We start from the raw sequence: 23,057 nt of genomic DNA on the forward strand, positions 1-23,057 counted from the left end.
GGGTGCGGCTAAATCTAGACTGATGTTGTTTTCAACCAATCAGAAAACAGTCAAAGAAACCGCATAAGTACTGGAATTTCAATGCTGGGAATTTTTTACGCGCGAAATACTGAATGCGAGGGGAGGGATTATATATTAGAAATTAGGAACCTATTTTGGGAATATGGTGAGGCTACCTGTGCATAAACCCCTAGCCTATAACCCAATTACGCACAGCTGCAAACTTATGTACATTAATAACAGCTCCTAGTCAGGTACAAATGCAGGTGATTTTGATAACATGAAAATGATGAGCCACAAGGAAATGGAACGCTTATATTTCCAACATGGCGCCCAGCAATTCTTGTTTGATTGCTTAACCAAATTCCTCAGTCTAAAAAACTTCAGCCTTGTGAGACGCAGGTTTCTATTGGTGGCTGCAATCTCTCGACTACCTAGATACAGTAGCGTAGTCGAGCGATTGCTACCTAGTAGCGGAACCTTAGCAGATACATGACTTGACTCGTCTGAAAAATGTCTCCCCTCGTGGTTGTACGGCGACACTACAGTAGGCTACTTTAGTATAGTACCGTAGTGTCGAGAAGTTCGATTAATTAAAAAGAATCAGTAAGTTCGAAACTTACTGAGAGCCGATCCAAATGAACGAATCTTTACATGGAGGAGAGTCAGTACGATTCGTTCACCAAAAAGAACGAATCGTTCACGAACGACACACCAGTACACGTACAGCTCTGCCGTAAGGGACCAAATATATCTAAACAAAAACGTTCTCAACGCACAAAAATGCCAGGTACCTCAAGCAAACAAAGAATTATCAATACGTCTTTGATAAAACCTGGCTAAACCTAGGCCTGCTGTTGTAAGTATTGATATCAAAATGAGGCCAAGTTACAATAAACTATATTGTCTATCTTAGCTGCTCACACAAATTAAACAAAATCTATTCCAACGCAATGCTACCTAATCTTTCCTAAATTATTGAATTCGACTTGGCTGTGTTTTTTTTCATTTATCATCTGAAGAGAATGTGATCATTAAACCCATTACAATACTATTAGTTTAGTTTCATAATTTATGCACAAACTAAGTGCCAAATTAGCAAAAATGAAGTTGATCTCCTTTGGTTTGCAATGAACAAATAAAACAAATAAAAAATACCTGTTTACCTACTAAACTACCCAGGTAAAACTACATTTCCTGTAATATAAACTGTTACCAGAGATGTGCAATACCTGAGGGCAGTTTTGCAGAACTAATACAGATCCAAGAAGCAAAACTTAAAAAAAAATAAAAAAAATAAATAAAAAATTTGAAGCAAAATCTATCCAAAATAGCTAAATTCTGCATTGCTGTAAATCATAAAATAATCATATATTTCACTACAAATCAACAATTTTAACTAATGAAACTCACCTTTGCATTCTTTTCAAGTGGGAATTACCATCTTTTAATCAGTATAGGAAGATGGATATGTAGGCGTCCAAACCCTATTCAAAACCTCCCTGAAAATGAATAAAATGCTTTTGGTCTGTTATAAAGCATTTAAATTTGTCAATTTTTCACCAGAGCCCCATGAGAAATGTTAGGATAGAAACAAATGACATTACAAAAAGCATTATAACATACTTTGGTACCCACACCTAAATTTGACAGGGATGACATTTTTCTGTAGTGTTTCACAAATGTTGCTATTCATAATCGCGCATTAGTGTTATATGTAAGGAAAAAACAGAATAGCAGCTCTTCCTCAGGTGACTAAAAATGTCAATGCAGGACGTGATCAGACTGTCAGCAAGAACAGACTGTCGACAACTACTTAGAGGGATATTATAGTATGGTTGCAGTGCATAAACCCCTCCTTACAAATACGAATGTACATTTGAGAGTTCAGTGGTGCAAAAACCATAGGTACTGGTCTACAGGGATGTGGAAAAAAGTGATATGGTCAGATGAGTCAACCATCACCATGTTCTCGACAAGTGGGCGAGTGCATGTGTGGCGTACACAAAGAGAACGATACCGGCCTGAATGCTTGACCCCTGCAGTGAAGGGGTCTGGCGCCTCTGTTATGCTGAGGGGAGCATTTTCCTGGCATGGTTTGGGTCCACTTGTCCCCAAAGAGGGAAAGGTCACTGCAAATCAATACAAAGTTATTCTGAGTGATCTCATTCATCCCATGATGAAACATTTCTGTTCTTCCCGGATGTCTCTTTCCTGATGAAATTATATGACATAGTAACACAATTGTAGTAACATAAGTAAACAACTAATAGAAACAGTTTGGACTCACAAGTCATGAAGAGAATCCAAGCCATCTTCATATGCTGCTGCTTCTACCAAGTCAAAGCTCTCCAGTCCAGAGTGACAGCCACTGTTGCTAATGTCACTCTCTAGTTCCTTCAGTACTTTCTTCAAAGTCTTCCTTTGCTTGCATGATTTGGCTTTTGTTTAGCATATGCCAATTAACAAAGCTCTTATAAACAATAGATGGTGCATGCACAAAGCTGTACCTCATGCGTTCTGCAAAACCCTCCTCCTGCAAGTTGCTGGTTACGCAGCATACTATCTCAGTGATTATTTCAGCTAGAAAGAAGCTGTAAACAAATTTCAAAATCAGCAGAAATAAGCCTGAAGAATATGAGACTGTAAAGTACTGTAATGTATATGCCATTTCCAAGTAGAGGTAAAAGTCAGGATGGGTAGATCATAGAGAGCGTAAATGTTTTTCAGGTAACAGCTTGCTTTCAGGAAATTTACTTGGCATTGGAATGTCTAACTAAGATATTTTTTTCACCATTTGTAAGGCAAGAAGTTGCTTCTTTTTTTTTTTTTTTAAAGTGAAATTATATTTACTTACATATAAGTGCTCCTGAAAACACTTTCTGCTCAATGGAAATAATGCATCAACTTTTCCTAGCTTATGTACAAAGAGTGGATTGATTGCTTATGGCTCAGAGGGGGATTCAGGTGATGTAATTTCCATTGCTGTAGTATTAGCAGTTATTTGACTTGTTGCAGGCAGACAGTTATTGGATTATAAAATACCATAATCATCAACCTGATGTGTCAGTTTCAGCCCTCCTTTGGGAAAGGGCAGGGGTGCTGTAAGGGGGGAGGGGGGAGGTTAGGATGATTCCAAGGGTCCTGACTGACAGGGGCCCTCAAAAAATATGAGAACATAGGACTTTCTGGGGTGATGGCGTCTAATGTGCGATCTGTTCATGGGGCCCAGAATCCCTGGTGGCACCCCTGGGAAAGGGGACTGCCTTGTTATTTCTTTTTTATTTTTTTATCTCTAGTGGTTTTACCGACTGAGAGCCTATTGGTTCACCACAGTCTTTAATTAGAAGTTGTATCGCTTTTTATGCAATTGTTTGCCAATACACTGAGGACAACATGAACAAGGGCATTTTATTCTTTATGACATGTGTAGCCACCATAATGTGGTTTAAGAGGACAAATAAATCCTCTAAACATGAAATGCACCTAATTAAAAAAAATAATAACTGCTTGTTAAAATTCTGGGATTGCAACTGGTTAGAATGAAAACCAGCATACAGGGGAGGCCCAGGGGCACGTATGGGAACCCCTGGTTAGGCCAACCTAGTTAAGGTGCAAAAGATACACCCAGATGTTCAAGCTATTCATTAAGAGGTGGTGATTTGGGAGGAGGGGAGGAATACAGAGTCAGACAAATTGATATACGAAAATAATCTGATAGATTAGATACCAATGACCGGTGTTGGTCACTTCCTCGTAGAAAAGTATTGTGTTCATGTGTCATAACAACGCTTTTACGAGAAAAAAAATCTGCTTTGGGAAAAGAATATGGAGAGAGGAAGAGAGGGAGGGAGGGAGAGCGAGGAAGAGCGAGCGAGCGAGTCAGAGAGAGAGAGAGAGAGAGAGACTTCACTCAAGCTTCAAGGTTCACTGAAATTTTGAGTGAGAATCTTGCTATTAGTTAACGATAGCGCATGCACGTTGCTGTGGATTTATTCGCCCCGGGTATTTTCACTGTCCAAGTAACTTACCTAATTTTTTTTTTTTTTTACAAAGTCGTAACTGTGTTGGGAATTGGTGCTACAGATAAGACGTCTTATTTAGAGTGGGATAAAAACAACCATGGTGATCAAAGTTTACATCGCATCTTCCTCTGGATCGAGTGCGGTAAGAAAACCGTTCAGCCTGAACGATGGCTACTTAGCCATGCTTGTGATAACAGTTTATGCTTATTCACTTTAGTTTGGCAAGTGGGTACCTGGCTAACAAGAGATGTAATAGGCCTAATACCTTTCAGTATACAATGACTTGCGTTCGCTAGACTCTGCTTGATTGCCAGTGTAATGCTTGCAGCCTGCAGTTACTATGCTTGTGATAGGTACATAATTTGATAGCTATGCCCGTGATAGCTACATTTTCCCGGTCGTTCAGTTCTCACCGTAGCGAAGTACTTTGCTTGGTATGGAGTTTACTAGCTGTATGTCGTATTTCTTCTTTTCTACGCAAATGGACGGGAAGTTAGCTATTCAACTGCGTTTTCACTTAATTTTTCTACGTGGTTTAGCTAACTGCCGTTAATCCGTTACGAAAGGAACGCCCAACCGAGACTGAAGATACGTTCAATAAGCTGTTGCAGGGCCATTGTCAGTGTGCCTTATCTCGAGCTCCTACACGAGCATGGTCTGAGAGTTCAACTTTTGTGCTGTGAGGATTTCGGTGTTAAAAACAAAATGGGTTCTGTCCATTGAACCACTGGCACCTGAACTAGGTGCAACATGGGTGGCATCACTACTGGTCCTCAGGAACAGCTGGATAACTGGACCCTTAATTCCTTACTACCCTATTAAAAAGGACAAATACGGTATATTTATCAGGAAAGGTTGAAAGTGTAACTAATTGTCTCCTACTTAGCAAATGGAGAGGTACACCAAACAGTTTAATGTAAATTGCAGTCTGGAGTTGTGGGTCATAGTTTGTCTTTACAGTGTGAGTTGGCTATTGTACAGATGTACACTTTGTGTAGTATGCCAATCTGTCACAGCATGACATACTGCAGTGCACAACTCATTTGTTGAAAATGGAAAAGAAAGTCACATGCACCCCCCCCCCACCACGCGCACACCATACACGCATATCAACATGAGGTGTGCATATCTGGTCATGTCATGGCATACTAGTAAAGCAAAATTTTAGCTTTTTGTGGAAATTCTTTTTGCGTTTGAAAAGCATGTCTACACAGGCTCATTGATTCTACCTAGTGCATAAAGTAATTTGCTAACATGTGGTAGTCAGTAACATTTGCCTCAAAAACAAATTCATTTTATTTAAGAAAGTAATGTGATGTGTTGCCCACACCACACCAGGAGGTCCTGATCAGGGTGACAAAAGAAAAGCACAATGAAGTTCTATGAGAGATTTCTATTCACCGAACCTCTACCTGACTTCAAGATATTACATTTGATACAGTTTGACTTGTTTTGTGCAGGCCTGCTTAATATGGCAGGAACAGTATTTGATTGTCGAAGAACCCCAGTGAGATCCGCTATACTGAAGAACACACTGGCTGTTGTGCTGTTGATGTACAGCCTCTCCATCCTACTCCCCATTAACATGGAAGTGTGCTTTCATAAAATTGGTGCTCCTGTACAGAAGTGAATGCTTGCAGTATCTTTCGGGTGCAGCACTCCCTGAAGCTGTCCAGGCTGAGGGTACACCAGCTGTGGTTAATGTGCAGTTGCCCATTGACCTTTGAACAGCACCAGCGTATAATCAAATCTGCACCTTGCAGACGGATGAGAGGATGACCTAACATAAGATCATTCTACACCGGCAGTAAAACTGTTCTGTGGTGTGTGCGTCTGGAAGGATTGGTGGTTCCAGCCCGCTGACTCTACAGCCTCGCTGCATTTTTCATCAGGAAGTTTGTGAAATGCCCTCCTGTCTCCTCCAAAGCTTCGAGGGAGTTCACACGAGGGCTCACTAAATAGGAATGGCTGATATCAGGAGCTTCTGCATGCAACATTATACTAATTATAAACTGCAAATTTCTGCCATAGCATAGAAGATAGCCTACTGCAAGCAAGGAATATTTTTTATTAGGGCCCTACTTTAAGAATTTTTTTCTACTGCACAATCGGGCCGTTAGGTCAGTGTATTACTTGCCCCAGGTACGTTTCCACTGGCCCAGATGCCAGAATAAATTGTATTTTCTCTGAACGGATAATAAAAGCTCGCCCACACCCACACACACACAAAGCTCACCAGCACTTCTAGAGATGTGCTCTGCGAATAAACCAACTGTCAGTTGCTTCTTCAGAATTGTTGCGGTTTCAGTACCTAAAATAAATCTATGAAACAGGATTTTGTTTTTCTTAATTGTTAGGTGTGTTAAACCTTGATACTGCGGAAACCTTGATAATTCAGGCCAGACTTCATTGTTCAGACTTTTTTTGTATCCTGCATGTCGATGAATTTCAACATGAAATGAGCTTTTGAGCAAAGGTATTTCAGTTCTGGAAAAGAATGTGTGAAATAAAAATTGCCATTCATTTTTGAAAAAATTCACACAAAAAATCAGTAATCTCCATGTGTCTCACAAATATTTTAATGATGCTTGTGGACAACAGGAAAAGTCAGGGGGAGGAGTTAAATTAGATTAGTAGCACTAATCACATTGCAGGATTGCAGTCGAACCAATCTCACAAACTGCAGCTTCCCTTTCCTGACAGTCTAGAGAGGGAGAGCCAAAACAATATTTAGACATGCCCAATTCTCACTCTTCTGTGAGAAATAGAAAAATATTTAGCCTATTTAGCAAGCATTGTAACAGTTGGATTATTTGAGGCGAGCAGACTGGTGTTGGAGAGACAAGGTTCTATGGCAGCAATCAGACACTGGGCTCCCCTGATTTGGCCATATTTGGCCATTATCTGTTCTCCTCCCATGACTCTGCAGTTTCCAGTTTCCTTGTCTCTTTGTACATTTGTACCTTTCCTCATTTTTTCAGGTACTGCTGTCCAAAGGCCCACAGCTGCAAGGCGGAGGTCTTTCCTGCTTTGTGTTATAGGACTGGCTTCTCTTTTCTGTCATGTGATTTAATTGGCAGCTTTGACCTTATCTCTTTAATTTTTATATTGTCCTCATTGGCTCCTGAATTATTTCTTTGGGACTGTGGATCTGCCATTTGCTGACTGCTAGAGTTGACTTTTCCAAAGAGCACTACATAAACTTGGGCGTGGCGCTCTGTTCAGGCATCCAGCTTTCCTCTGGCCCCATTTCCTCAGGAGCCCTCAGCACGTAAATTATTCTCTAAAGCTTCGTGCTAAAGCACTGCTCCAGTGCATGGAGAGGCCCAACGGTCTGGTGTTGAATCCAGACCATGCCAGTTTTGACTGGCTGGAAGCCCCACATGATGATGCAAAATTGGCTCTAGAGCTGCTTAAGAGAAAAGAAAGAGGGTTTCAGCAGGTCAGGATGACATTGTCTCATTGCGCACCAGTGACCCCTGCTGGTCGATCAGGCTCCCTCAAGACCATTGAGCTGCACATGAAGCACCTTCCTCAGACTTGTCAACCACAGTGTGAAAAGAAGCTGTGGCTGGCATCATGTGATTTGGAGGAGTGCACATGCTTGTCTGCACTCTTCTGAATCAACAGCAATGGTCGGTAGGTTGTAGATGGTCATCTGCCAGTTTGAGAAAGATTGTTACGGTCTATATTTATAGAGGGACCAAGCCTCTCCTGCTGGGTAGGTGTCTGACTAGTTACAGCTGGAACTTTCACGATCTAGTAGCAAGCAACCAACTGCATTTTATTCCTGTATCTTGCCTCTGAAACAAAAAAGTTGAAACTTGAAAAGTACAGTGTTCAAAGCCACCCTATGAATTTTCAGTTAAAATTTAAATTCTAAGTGATTAGAATAGTGTTTCACATGCAGACTAATAAAACTATACTAAAAAATAAACCAAATTAAGATGAATTAATTCACTATTTAAAGAGAGATGCATGTATTGAATGAACACCAGCTTTCAAGTAGTACAACACTGCGTGGAACCCAGCCAGACATCTAAGTAGATGTAGTCTAATTTTATGGCTGAAAGGACGTGCAGGACTGTATGGTGTGTAGCTGCAGATTATTGTGTCTGTCTACACTACCCTCTTTATAACACTCATTAATGACACTGTGACCTACCTGTCTTTGGTCCATGTGTCACTGAACCCTCATAAAACTCCATAAACTCACAGGAAGTTGAGTTTATGCATGGTTCTATATGCATGAAACTATGCACGCTCATTTTTAGTGAAGTGTCTCCTGGTCAAGGTCCGTGCGGTCATAACAAACCTCGGTCAAAGGCACCGATGAGTCTCACTTTCCCTTTCCCTTTCCCTTTCCATAAATCTCAAAGCTCACAAGTCTAGAGATCTGCTCATCTTACAGTTTTTACAAAATGAATTTCAAATGTATGAGATGCGCATGTTTGTAGCCTGGTAGGCCTAAACATTATTTTTAGAGAGCGCAGCTCTTTTACCAATAGAACGTACTTCATAGCGGGCTTGTCCATCAGGTAAGCGTGGTCAGTCATTTCCAGCCGAAGTCCTCAATTGGGACATTTGCGAAGTGCTGTTGTAATGCTCCTGCATAGCCAGCTGGACGTCCGGCTCAGTGGGGCACCTGAGCTGGATCGGGCTGGTGTCTGTGTGACCACCGCTGCCCGCGTGCCCCCAGCAGAGGCAGGACGGGGCCACGCCCGGCCGTCCTGCTGTTTTCTCGGGCGGCTAATGAGGGGCCCTGGCTTGTTTTGCGCTCGGCTCCATCAGTCCGCTCGCTCGCACATCAGCTCTTCTGGATTCTGCTGGAGATCCGGTAGGTGAGCTGCTGTGGATGTGTGAGACGCAGGCTGTGCAGCCCCAGGGGGTCGTGGGTCTGAGGAATGAGAGAGAGCGGCGCGTCTCTGCGGGGAGTCGCAGAGCTTAGGCAGCAACTCGGGCTTCAGAGCGGAACCCGGGATTTAGATGTAGGCCTATTTTTCTCTCCGCCTGTTGTGGATTGTGCTAGCTTCGGTGACAATGCACGTTGCAAGTTGCCGGTTGTAGGATGGCACAGTGGTACGGTGGATAAGGCTGTTAGCACGAGGTTAAGGGTTCAGATCTGGCTCTGTTTGCGTGCGCCTTCCTGTTCTCCCCAGGCATTTCAGTGTCTTTCCACTATCCGAAGAGGTTATGTTTGGATAAGACCCTTAGACGAACTGTACTTTTCTGTTATTAAAGAAAGCTTAATAAACCGAAAATGCTGATGTACTTTGCCTTCCAAGTCACTCTGGAGGAGCAGGGCTCTACAGTGCTCCCATATTAGAACCATTTGCTCCTGAAAATTGATGCAAATTACAGTCGGGAGTTGTGGGTCGTAGTTTATCTTTTCAGTGAGTTCCATTACTTTCTTAATTTAGGAGCACGTCTACTGACTGGGATGCATTAGTGTGCTCTTAAATTTTTCAGCATCGGAGTACGAGTGCTCCTTGGAAAGAAATGTTAGCGCAGAACCCCGAGGAGAGTGTTTGCTAAAAGGATGCGGAGCAACATTATGGGTAGAAGGCATCTGCCAATTGCCTGCTGTGTGCAGATGTCCCACCCAGTAAGTGGTAATTATCCCACCACTGTCAATGTAATATTTTTAACTGTGTATATTTATGTATGTATATCGCCACGGTAAAATGCAACTGGAGGAAAATGTCTTTGGAATACCCTGCATGTGCCTGTGCCTGTACCTGTACCTGTACCTGTACCTGTACCTGTGCCTGTGCCTGTGCCTGTGCCTGTGCCTGTGCCTGTACCTGTATCTGTGCCTGTGCCTGTGAAGTTGCAAAACGTCTTAAGATGATCAGTTGTTAATGCAAACTGCCACTCTGGCCCCACCCTCTCAAACACCAGATCAAGAAGCAGCAGCAGGATGTCATGGGTTTCCTCGCGGCCAACAAGATCGAGTTTGAGGAGTGCGACATCGTCGTCAACGAGGACAACAGGAAGTGGATGCGGGAGAACGTTCCGGAGAACAGCCGGCCAGTCGCCGGGAATCCCCTGCCCCCGCAGATCTTCAACGAGGAGCGGTATTGCGGGGTGAGCAGCGTGCGTCTCCCCTTCCTGCACAGCTCAGAGACTGCGCTGAGGCGTTGGGTTGAACCCTGGCTCACTCCACTGAGGGCCCGAGGATCTGAAGATCCTTGTTTGGCCCCGCTCCTTAACCGTTAGGCCTAGTACCCACTGCTCTTCCATATCGAGTCACGACAGACTTTCACAGAAGGAAAGGCGCTAATGGTCCTTTAGCTGGCCAGGCCAAAGATACTGCATTTATTAGGTAGTGCTTTCATTTTACAACTATTTACATAGTTTCAGCGCTGTAAGGAAAAGAACACAAAAAAGCAACAAAAAATTGTATTGCAAAAAAAGGCAGCTATTCAGGAACTAAGACAAAATTTTATTACGTTACATGAGAGTTTCAGTTAATTGGTGTTTTACATATTTTATAACCACACAACAGTGCACATTTAAAATTAAGATTCTAATTTTTTTTATGATGTCAGTAATATGCATTGTAGCTCACTGAACATGTCCCACTGTGATGCAGTCCAAATCCATGTTCAGCTACGCAACTACTGCCCAGCACGCTGGGCAGTGAGAACACATTGTGTGCTTATGAGAATGCACTTAGTGAGTATCATGATGTTTGGGACAAAAACACATTTCTTTTTTTTTTTTTAATGTGGCTCTGTATTCCACAATTTTTAATTCTGTAATCAAACAATTCACATCTGGTTAGGTTCTCTGCTTTTATTTAAGGGCATTTTTATACATTTTGGTTTCACCTTGTAGAAGTTACAGTACTTTTTTATAAATAGTCCCCCCATTTCAGGGTGTCGTAATGTTTGGGACAAGTGGTGTCATTGATGTTTCTGATTAGTCAGGTGTGTTCATTTGCTTCCTTAGTGTAGATGTATGAGAGCTTTCAGTGTCTAATTTTGATTCTAGGATTTGGATTGCCTTTGGAGTCTGTTATTGGTGTTTGTCAACATGAGGACTAGAGTTGTGCCAGTTGAAGTCAAGGAAGCCATCATAAGGCTGAGAAATATGAAAAAAAAAAAAAAAAACAGTCAGAGACATTGGCCAAACCTTAGGCTAACCAAATCAACTTTGGAAAATTATTACGAAGAAAGAGAGCACTGGTGAGCTCAAAAATCACAAACAGCCTGGTAAGCCAAGGAATGCCAGTGAGGAGTACTTAGAGAAATCGACAAAATCAGATTCTGATGATCTGTACATTTATATCTTTACACAATGATCTATGAGATTGATTTATTCCTCAAAAAATATGCAACGCTTAGATTTTTCTTTGAAGAACGTGCAGATACCTGATCTTTGCCAAGAAGCAGAAATGGCATCTGACTTCACAAAAAAAACAAAACAATCAATCCTCTAAATACAGTATGCAACCCAATCCACACAGACCTCCTTCTGTCAGTACAGAGTAACAGAACTGCTAGACACACACACACACCTACACCTGAAATATTCCTGTATATTTAGATATAGATATATATTTTATATTCCATCACTTAGAATGAAACAAATCCCACCCCTCTGCCTTTACCACTGACTTTATCTGATATACGCATGAGCTCCTGCAGACCTCGCAGTGTGCTCCCACAGGAAGTTATGGTCATCATGAAACATGCACATCACCATTTAATACCCTGATCTCTGTGTATGTTCCCAGAATTACGAAGCGTTTTTTGATGCCCGAGAGGACTATGCTGTCTATGCCTTCTTGGGCCTAACTGCTCCTCCTGGCTCAAAGGTAAGCGGAGGTATGAGGGTTTCGGTCACAAACATAACATGAAAACGCAAACAAACGCAACACGTGTTTGTCCTGTGAAGTTAACTAAATGCCATACTCACACAATACACAATACCAGACCCCATTAATGGAATTTAACGACATTTGATATTTTCATGAACTCCCGCTGTCTGTGTGTCTGTGAGCTGTCTGTGGTGTGCGGGTGAGCTCCTGTCCGTGTGGGGGTCAGTGGGTGTGGGGAAGCTATGTGAGTGTGTGTGGGGTGGGGGCGGTGCCAGTGGGGGTTGGGGTGCTCTCTGCATGTGTAGTTGTTAGTGGGTGTGGGGGGGCTCTGTTTGTGTGGGGGAGCTCTGTCTGTGTGGGTGTTAGTGGGTGTGGCGGAGCTCTGTCTGTGTGTGTGGGTGTGGGGGGACTCGTTTGTGTGCGTGTGTGTGTGGGTGAGCTCTGCCCTACAGCTCACATGACAGGACAATGAGTGAAATGAATGCTGCAACAGCATGTAAACAGAATTTCAACCGCAGTGATGAGTGAATGTAAAATGGCAGCTCACCCCCGTCACACAAACGTGGCAACATTTTAGCATTTTCAATTGACATGCAAATTTCACACCGCCTCTTAATAAAACAAAGGTCTCATTTAGATTCATAGGTCTCTGAAGCCTTTGAACCCCCCCCTCCCCTCCCCCCCCACACACACACACGCACACGCACAAACACAAGTTTATTGCTCTTGTGAACTGCATACTTTCAATTTGTGATGCCGTCTATTCTTCCTCATTAGTCACACATGTATGATTGCATTAGTATGAAGACACTTCATTTACGCCTGATGCAGTGTAACCATTTCGGCTTAATTCCAGTTGATATGACAACAGTATTCCTGCGTTGCTTGTGTTTTAGCAGTGTAGTTAGCATCATTTAGTAATCAAGCTAATTACTTTATTAAAAGGAAAGCGTTTGATGTCAGCACCGTTTGACTGGTAACAGCCCCTGGCAAAACACACACACGCACCCGCACACATAAACACACACACACACACATTTAAGTCTTTTATATATGTCCACATACAGGAAGCAACATCAAAGGACATAAAGTAGGTTTACAATACAGAGTAATGATATGGACACTTGCAGGCTCATAAGGAATGAAGCCGCCTCCTCCAAATATGGCAGCTACCTATTACTGCTGATATGGAACAATATCTTTCCAGATGCTTTGCCCGTGAATCCGATTCTTACATTCCAGCCTGTTGCAGACCCCTCACCGCTAGTCTGTGGACGTTGCCAAGGCTAATAAATTTAAATACTAGTAATCTACATTTATAACAAAGTTGTTCAAAAGCTGACACCAGAGGCTGACACACACTCATACACACACACACTTATACACAGACTACTGCTTGTATGCAGGTGTCTTTAGACTGTTTAGCTATTATCACTAGCTGTATTTAAATGTTGTGAGGGTGATGTGTGTCCCCCCCTCCAGTCTGAGGTCCTGCGGAGTGATGACCGTGTCTTGGCCAGAGAGGCGGGGCCCGCGGGGCCTTAATTTAGTTAACACTTCCTTCCTGCCCCCATCACGCCTTGTTGGCTTCAGCAGTTTCTCTGACCGCCCCCCATCCAAACCTCTCAGTCAGCGCCAACACGCCTCTCTCTCTCTGCATGAGTCAGGGCGCCCCCTGGCAGCAGAGAAGGGAACTACAGAGGCTGGAGTATGGCCACGGGCATTTATTTGCCCGGTAACTAACACTGTCATTGAAACCACTCATCCCCTGGTTTTAATGTATGTGCTCAACAAAGATTAGATGCATGACGGTTCTTTGATTGTGTTCAATTCTATGTGAAATTACAGAGACACAGTTCAAATTTTCTGGGCTGTACTATGTTGAAATCTTTCTGACATGGCCTCCTTCCTGCAGTTCTAGGGGTTAAATGGTTCTGAATTAACTTTTGGAGCAAATTTATTAATTGGGGAAAATTGATCATTACCACTGAGTTGGGAGACAAGAGGGAAAGCTAAGAATAAATCAAGTACAGTGGAAGAAATAGGCACTTTTTGTTGAAGTTCAAACTCTTTCATATGCATCAAACATACAGTGTAGGGCTCTGAAATGCTATTGAATTTTTTTTCCAAATACTTGTAGGCTAAAATTATTACGATCTTTCATAAAACATAATGGAACATTTTTGAAATGGGTTTATCTTGACTGAAATGCTTTTTTGTGTGGTGGCTTCATAAAGGCAGGAAGAACAAAAGTTTCATACAATAGTTGTTTGATAATTTAGCACTGCAACATTGTTACAGTTTTATGCTCAGTTCAGCAGACACATACCCACAATGCAGGACACAGATAGGTAAATAAATAACCAATTTACGTAACTGTCTTTTAGAGTCTGCTGCATTTTGCATTTTGAAGTTTATTTGCTGTGAAATATGTTTGCCAGTTGATTTCACAGAGCTCTCCTTTTCTCAACAGGAAGCACAGGCACTGGCTAGACAAGCACAACAGTGATGTAGGAGTTCCTTCCTCACTCCTGAGCGCCCTCTCTTGTCCGCCTCCAGTACTTCACCCCAGCACCTGTGGTTTCTGGAAAAACATTTCCCAGGAGACAATACTAATCGTGACAATGCCATTAGGGGCCTAAAAACATTTGAGCAACTTATTTTTCATGCATTTAATTTGTAGTACATTCTATGCTTTCAGCATAAAATCCTAGAATCCATAGAATCCCTTTCCTATACCATGGGACAAAGTTAATGTCATACTGATTAATGTTTATCAGTCTTTACTGCAGATTTTAGCATGGCTGATCTAATTTCCACTACCACACTTGTGCACACGCAAGCACATTTACACAGTGAATAGTGATCTTATAACTGAGCATAATACATTATGGATTATATTATTCTTAAATATTACTGCGTAAAGGACATTGAATGTTGGCACTCAAATGTAAGTAATTTTGGGTTAAAACCTGGCTGCCTATCCATTTTTCTGAGACTAAATGCCTCTGCAATTCCTAATATGTTCCTGTTTTCAGTTTTGCACATTTTGTATGCAATAAAGAAGAACATGCCAAAAATCTATGTCTGTTAAGGGCAGCAGAGAAAATGTGTGTTACATTGTCATTGTGTGCTTGTCACGCAATACAAAAACTATTCTCTGCACTAGCTTCAAAGCTAAACGGTCAGATGTTTAATATTTATTTAGTATTAAAGATGGTAAACTGACTGCATAGCTCACAGGTGTTCAGTGCGCTATATGTAAAGCTTTTCAAAATGAGCCCCGTGCCATTGAGTGAGGTCATCTTGCCAAGCTGCAGTCAGCAGTTATATGGACTGCATTAGTTTAAAAATAGCATGCCTGTTGTGGATCCCCAGGTGCTGCACTTTAGTGCCCCCCCTCCATTACGAACTCTGCTGCTGGGCTGTTCCCAGCATGCCCCAGAGACGACAGAGCAAAAGCTTGCCTGAGTGAGCAAGGCGGGGGCTAACTCCATACTATTGTCATAGCAGCAATTGTAATAAGTAAGCTGACTCATATTTAAAGTTCTGTTTACTTGCTAATGTACCGATACTCAGTGTGGACTTTGAAGGGAAATGTATATTTAGTGCTCAATAGTATTCACTGCTCTAAGTGCTCTCCAAAGATCCGGCCCTAACACCCCTGTTGTAGATGGCCCATTCTCTGTTTAGATGGGTACACTTGTGTTTGCCGTAACCCAGCTGTGTTGGGAAATAGTCAGTATTCTGGGTAAAATGATTTTAACAGGTTTTTATAGTATATAAGCCTACACAAATATCATATTGTATGCAGAAATGGAAAATAAGCATAGGATTTTATAAACATCCCACTGAGAAAAGAAATCTCATTTTTAAGGGTGAACCTGGCCAAGATGAAAGTGAAGATTAAAAACATGTAACATCTCGGAAAATCATAAAAGCACCAAACACGAAAACATAACTGCAGTAATGAACTATTAAAAAGTGTAACTATTGGAAAGGACCACTGTAACACACACCTTTTGACAGGATAATGATGTTGGGGAAATATCTGCAACTTATAAGCTGACCATCATTCTTAGCTGAGTATTTTCAGTCACTGGCCATGTCAAAATGGATTTTTCTGTTATGAGATGTACTATAAGCTTCTTTGTGATATAAAATGCTTCTGACAAGGAACAGCGATACGTCAAAAGCCATACATTATATCAGAATTATAAGGCAGAGGGGTCTATGGTGTGAAAACAGGAGTCCTGGTTATGTGTTATTTCAAACAATAGGTAGTCATGAGGAAGCTATGGTAAGGGAAAAAGTACGCAATATAAAGCACTACATTTTACTGGGCCATGGGATGGGTCTGTCCCAAGAGATCTGATTCTGGAGAAGGGGCAAAAGAATTCATTCAACCAGGGAATGTGCAGCGATGCCTTGCTATGTACGGGTTACAGGCTTTTACTGCCTATTACAACCACCAAAATACTGTTTGGAGACAGGTCTATGGGTAATTTATTCTTATTTCAATGTGTAGAGCACTGCATTGAAGACCTGTGTATAAAATGTGCTATATAAATAAAGATGGGCTCTGGATCTTAGACATAAAATGTCTAGTGGAATTGCCTTTTCAATGAATGGGTGGATATTTTGATCGAAGCATTGTCATATTTTTAAAAATGAATGTTAACCATTAGTAAAAATTAGTATTCAAAAAAGATAAACACATTTTTGTGTCATATTAAGGATAAACCATGTAATTGAAATAATATGCTATAATAGGTTTCATATCAAATGAAAGCCATCCCAATACATGCAATTTTGCTGTAATTAAATCATTTCCTCACATTTCCAAATTCATGATCACTTTTTAGTGCCTGTTAATAATGATTGCAATTTTATACTGAGGGAATGAGATTTCATGGTGTTATTTTGTGTTTTACGGCAATTTGCATGCACATCAATATGACGGCCTCTTATCTGTGGGTATAGCAACATTTCAGTATGTTGTTAAAATAGCCACTTAGCAATTCAGCCATAATTTCCTATCGCCCTTGTGTTGACCACCTGGTACTGGGGTTACACCTACCATCGTACAGACATGAATATTATTGACACTATTGATAAAGTTAGCTTTAGCAGAGCAGTAAGCACTCGATATCACTGCTGGTTTAGACACGGCTTCAGGCATGCTAATAATAATAATAATTCCTTGCATTTATATAGTTCTTTTTTCACACTGAAAGCACTTTACAGTGATAAGGGGGAACCTTGCCTCAGCCACCACCATTGTGTAGCACCCACCTGGGTGATGCACGGCAGCCATTTTGTACCAGAACGATCACCACACATCAGCTGAGCCAGAGAGGGAGAGAACAATTTTTTGCCAATTAAGCTGGTGGAGGATTAGGTAGTAGGTTGAGGGAGCTAGTTTATGTGATGATTCTCCCTACTTTAGAATGACTCCTTCAGCATCTCAGACACCATCACACCTTCCTTGATATCATTTTCCCCTCTCTTTGCCTGGGGACCTCTGTTTGTTCATTTTCTTTCCTACTGGGTGCAGTTAATTAGGTTTGATTGAGCTTATAATTAAATATCGATTGGGATTTCTAATTTCTTGACACAAGTCTGCTGGAGGAAAGAAATGAGTTAATGATAGTGTGTCTTTACTAATAAAGACAGAAGAGGTCTTCAAATTCTTTTGTGCGGCTATCTCAATTTATTAAACGTAATTAGTTGTTTAATTTACTGAACCCAATAACATGTCGATGAAAAAATGTTTCACCTTTTTTACTTTAAATAATCTTTAAAATGTATAAATAAAGTCGCATGAAGAAATGGAAATATTTTTTCTTTTAAAATCTTGTAAACACACGCTGCACAACTATGCATTGCTTAATTGAAATGGGTAAGTGATATGATGTAAAAATCAACATCAGTATTAAAAAGCACAATCAAACCTGATTAAATGGAATGACAGTGAGTTTAATTGTATTTGGCAGACCTCACGGGGGCTTTGTTGATTGAGACCTCTCTAAAGTCCTTAACCTAGAATCTTTTGCAGTCGATATAAATTGATGGTGGCAGCAATTATGAGCTTTGTGGGATTAAAGAGCATGTACATCTCTGTGTTTTCATATTCAGTAAAGACCAGGAAGACAGCACACTTGGGATGAGACTGCACATTTGTAAAGACTTGCCTATCTGTTGCCAGAACTTTCTCAGCTGTGCGTATCTGTGTGTGTGTGAGTGTGTGTGTGTGTGTACATGTTTGTGCGTGTTAGTGTGTGTGCACCTATGTGTTTTGATTTCCTTACTCTTGGCTGTTTATTCGATTTCCGGGTGTTCCCTTAGCCAGCATGTGTCAATACACTCCTGAAATTTTGTGTTTGGCAGCACTGCATTGTCTTCTTCTAGCAATAGCATTTTTACCAGACATAATTTCGCTCTGTTTAACTTGTCCATGTCCTAATAAGAAAATAACAATATGGTAGCACAGATGTCAGAATCATACAGATATCGCTGGTTTAAGAACTGTTCACCAACAAGGTGTCCTGCACTAAATCAAAAGCACTCCTTGAAGACTGACTCCTGAAAACTCAATACCCACCCACTCTCACATATTACGAAGACATCTTTCAAATATTCCTTTCGTCTAGGATGTAGTTTTCATTTGACTGACACAATTCCAGGCCTACCTGGAAACCAATCCCTTTCATAGGTTTCAAAATAATGCATAGGGGAGAAGTGCTGCTCATTTAAAACTGGCTATGCTTTCCATCGCAATGATGGTAATTCACCGACAATCTTTTTTCCACAAAGTTACAGACATACAACTCCAAGAACTAAAAATGAGTTCATATACATGAATATATTTTCCTTCACTATAGGATGAAAACTCGACTGTGTTAAATACATGTAACTTCTTTGTTTGAGGATATTATTGAAGTGCAACCACTTATCCAAACACAGTGACTGCTTGTCAAGTACAACTGCACTCGTGTTTTAGATCTATATCTCTCCCCGTAGGTGGAAGCTGGTCTTTCTATCACAGATTCATTTTATTTATTTATTTTTTACATACATGCGTACAGGAAATTTTCGGGGAAGTGAAAATATGTTTAGAAGGTCAATTTCAATTTTAACAGCAAACATCCCCGTTTTATGTTCAGCACTCTGAATAAAGAACAGCGGCATCAACAGTTAATTTATCCAACGTGTAAAATAGATTTATTTGATTAAATTTGTTAATTATTATCAAAATATCAATTGCCATCTAAATCACCAGATTCATTGATAGGCAGAGCAACCTGTTGGATCAACCTTCATCAACATGTACAACTCACATCCAGATTAAAAGTAAGAGATTTATTAAGTTACAACAAGTATTCAACATCTAATCTAAAGACTAAAGTTTAACTCCCTTAACAAATAATGAATGTCACAGACATGGACAAGTTATAGTCACAAAAGAAATGACTGAAAGAAGATACAAAACCACAGCTTGTCTCTCTCCCAAGAATGGGAGAAAACCAAAAAAAAAAACAACAGACAGGAGAATATTCCAAAAAGACCAGGGATGAAATGTAGAATGACAGACTTAGAGACAAGACTCAGATGCCAACAAAAAAGTTAAGACAGGCTCACATTTTATGTATGTATGTATGTAAAAAAAAGTAGGCCCATGCACAAACTTCATGTGCAAAACCCTCAGCTTTACCAAATATGCATTGCAATCATAAAGGACTTAACTCAGTTAAACTGGCATGGATGAAGTTGGCTAACCCATCCCATTCAACCCCCCAGCTTTTAAATGATGGTTCTTCTGCTGATGTAAGATACTGCTTTTCAGGGATCATTTCTTCTGTAACTATATCCACCAGGGGGCACTCTACCTCTTGCCAGTCAGTAATACTTTTATTATTGCCATTTCTATACAGAGCTTGGTTTAGTTCTCCAGGGAGCAGTCCACGCTGAGTGGGAGAGAAATCTGTAAGATGTCTCTGGTTTTTATATACCATATTCCTTTTTATGAAATGGGAAAATGTCATCTCAGCTCACGCCAAGGACCTGAACGCTGATCGGGGAACCGACCGGCTCACAGAAACAATGGTGTCCCAGCTTTAAGAGCAGCTTGACATTGTCAAGAATCTATCACACGGATACAAGCATGGTTCAATGGCACGCACAGTGGAGGTGCCCCACGGTTTAAAAACATTATACCGAAGCCTGAAGGTGCACTTATTCTTTCCTTGAGCTGCCTCTAGCTGCTGCAGCTCTGTAACTTTCACTTCATACAGAATTTGGTACCTCAGGAGAAAAAATAAGTTCAGAAGAGATTCATTAAATTTCTTCTAATAAACCGAGAATAAGAGAACGGACGTATTTGTTTAAAATATTAGATCATGTCTGTCAGTGTGACGCTAGAGGGAGATATTGTGCAGTATATGAACTGAAAAGAAACAAAAACGCTAAGTCAAAACAAAATGAATGCCTGCATATTTCTGTTGCTCTTAGTAGTACTGGCAGAATGAATTTAAAGGGAAATCAAATTAGTATACAAGCAGGTTCATGAGATGAAAAATTCCCTGGGAATAAAGCAATACACAAACAAAAGGATGTATGACAACTTTGAGTTAACTAAAATAGCAGAAATATTGTTTATAGAGGCGTGTTCCCTGAAGATGAGAAAGAGTGAGTCTTCTTCAGCATAATAATAAATGAGACCGAGTTAATAGTATTTATGACATATAATCTGGTGAACATATCACACTTCCTTACATGATATTTCATGTCCACTATAATGATTATCAATCAAACTTATTTTGTGCAGCAATACTATATTATTAATGGCTTTATAGTTTATTGCTGTGGTATTATACAGTTCCTGAACTTGGTATTAAACTCATTCTCACAAAGAGAATGACATTTCTTGAAGTCTACAGTAAGAAATATAGGTTGTACACTTTTCAGCTGGCACGTTCGTTTAGTATATTAGCTCTTAACTGAAATGTGTGCTTGGAAACACTACATCGGCTAAATTCACCCATTCATTCACTCACTCATTCACATTCCACTAAGTTTTCCTGCACAGTTTTACAGCAAATATTTTTTATGACATGTCCATGCTTCCATTAAGATATCATATATACATACATAATATTATTTAGATATTTTTAGAGACAAATAAAGAAAACTTTATATGATTACTTAAATATTATATTTAAGTCAGAAGGTACAGTCAGCAATCCATTCCAATACCCCCCCCAGTCCATGAAAGGTTCCGATAGTGATAGCAACCAAAATCACGCCCTCCCCCCAGTCCACCATTGGTCCCAAAAGCAGCCCCCTGCCTCCCAGCCCCCGGGGCACGATAAACCTTCAAACTGTGCATGTTGTTGTCTGGTTTTCACAAATTCTAAATCTGCCAATCATACCCCAGGTCTGGACTGGGCACTAAAGACTTTGAAACAGGAACATCAATCTTACGATAACTTTGTCAATCCATATATTTTCCCTCAAATATACAAGACAAGGGATTTAAAATGAAAAGCGGTTCTCTGTGGAAAAGTACCAAACCTTGGATCTACTTGCACATTTCAAACAATATAAAAGCTCAGGGCCAAAGCACATTGTCAATGTAATGTTGAAAAATGCGACATCAAAGCTTAGCTTCAAACAGCCATTAGCACTCCATCACTTACACAGAGCTGTCATCACAGAGCACCACTCCTGTCATTTCACAAACTTCAAAGAAATGTATCAGGGTAGTAGAGCAAGTGCACAGGCTGTGGACTCTCACAATCTGTCTGCTGTTGGATGGGTTTCAGCTGCACTAGCCTTCTGGGAGATATCTACATATAAGTCTAATCATTATGATTATTATTATCACTTTCTGTACAGGAATGTACTATATTCACAACGTTTATGCCAACAACCCAACAGGTACACCCCGATCTTAAGACTTGTAGACTGAACCTCAGCTTTTTTTGGGAGAACATTCTGGAGGACAGACCATGGATGATCAATATTTCACACTCATTTCATCTCCCGGGTACTTTGACCGTACCTGGCAGTGACACACTGGCATTTGACTACCCAGCTGTAGATTGCAGCTTTGAAAGACCCTGTTGTTGTAGGCTTGTCCCTTAGGTGGTCCACCATTCCAACCCCTGGCCACTCATGAAATACCGCGCGCGATCTGAGCCAGGTTCACGCACCGCAGTTTATGACAACGCGACGTCTCTGACGATTAAGCGCATCCAAAGCCTAATCGGCGTGTCCTTGGGCTAACTCCGCGGAGCGCAGCCTTGGCATCCGCCACCCCCATTATTTCCTGTTCCTGCTCCAAGCCTCACACCGAGGGGCTAAAGAGCTGTCATCAACAAGCAGGGAGAGGAAAGCTTAACGGCTCCCTGGGCCCCAGCAGGCAGCGCGGCTTTGCCAAGCTGGCAGGAGCGCGCGGGCGGGCGGGCGTGCGCGGCCCTCGCGTAGACGCAGCTCCGCCATGCCCGTGCCCGTGCCCGCTAAGCCCCGCCCCTGTGCCGCGCCCCCTGACCGCTCCGCGCGCGGCTTCCTCTCTCTCCAGCGGCCATCTGTTGACCGAAAGCACTGTCCCGTCCGTTCTGGAAAACTGCGACTCCGCTACAGAAACATTTACCCCCTCCCCAACACACACAAAAAAAAAATCACCACTCCCCCCCCCAGTGAGTATCTGCCCCAGTCTAAGGGTTTCTGCAGCTCATTATTTAAGGCAGGCCATGCAAAATGTGGTCAAATCAAAAATCATTGAGAGCACTGTCCATGTTGCTTTCCTCTAAAAATGTCCTTGCTTATAATGCACTTGAAATTATGTATGGGAAGTACCTTTGATTTTCAAATCTTTTTCCTTTACATTGGATGTCTTAACTGTTGATAATAATTGTGATGCAGAAACTACCATGAGAACTGCAGAGAGAACTGAGTGACAGACTCTCCAGCATATATTAATATCCATATTGACAAAATACATTTATTTGATAATGAAGGAAGCAGGCCGTGCTTATCCTCAGCAATCTGAAGCTCATTGTGTAAGGGCATGACAGTGTGATAACAGAAGGGTAAGCTGGAATAAAACACACAAAGAAAACTTTAAAACTGTTATTAACTTGATGGCGGGGGTGTTGTTTTAGAGGCAGAATATAGCTTCAGAAAATATACTATCCCATGCCTTA

General features: G+C 41.3%; 1 protein-coding gene across 2 annotated transcripts; it reads left to right on the forward strand.

The window, feature by feature from the left end:
• The first annotated feature begins 3,864 nt into the window (after positions 1–3,864).
• LOC118235265 (SH3 domain-binding glutamic acid-rich-like protein) lies at positions 3,865–16,442 on the forward strand. 2 transcript variants are annotated; one of them, XM_035432435.1, is made up of 4 exons: positions 3,865–4,167; positions 9,927–10,112; positions 11,767–11,857; positions 14,324–16,442. In XM_035432435.1, the coding sequence occupies exons 1-4, from the start codon at positions 4,123–4,125 to the stop codon at positions 14,341–14,343; spliced, it is 342 nt and encodes a 113-aa protein (XP_035288326.1). In that variant the 5' UTR covers positions 3,865–4,122; the 3' UTR covers positions 14,344–16,442. The 2 variants fall into 2 exon arrangements, with proteins under 2 accessions (XP_035288326.1, XP_035288325.1); XM_035432434.1 differs by having other exon boundaries at positions 3,867–4,167; positions 11,767–11,847.
• The last annotated feature ends 6,615 nt before the right edge of the window (positions 16,443–23,057 follow it).

This window comes from Anguilla anguilla, chromosome 9 (genome assembly GCF_013347855.1).
Source record: "Anguilla anguilla isolate fAngAng1 chromosome 9, fAngAng1.pri, whole genome shotgun sequence".
NCBI classification, from domain to species: Eukaryota; Metazoa; Chordata; class Actinopteri; order Anguilliformes; family Anguillidae; genus Anguilla; species Anguilla anguilla.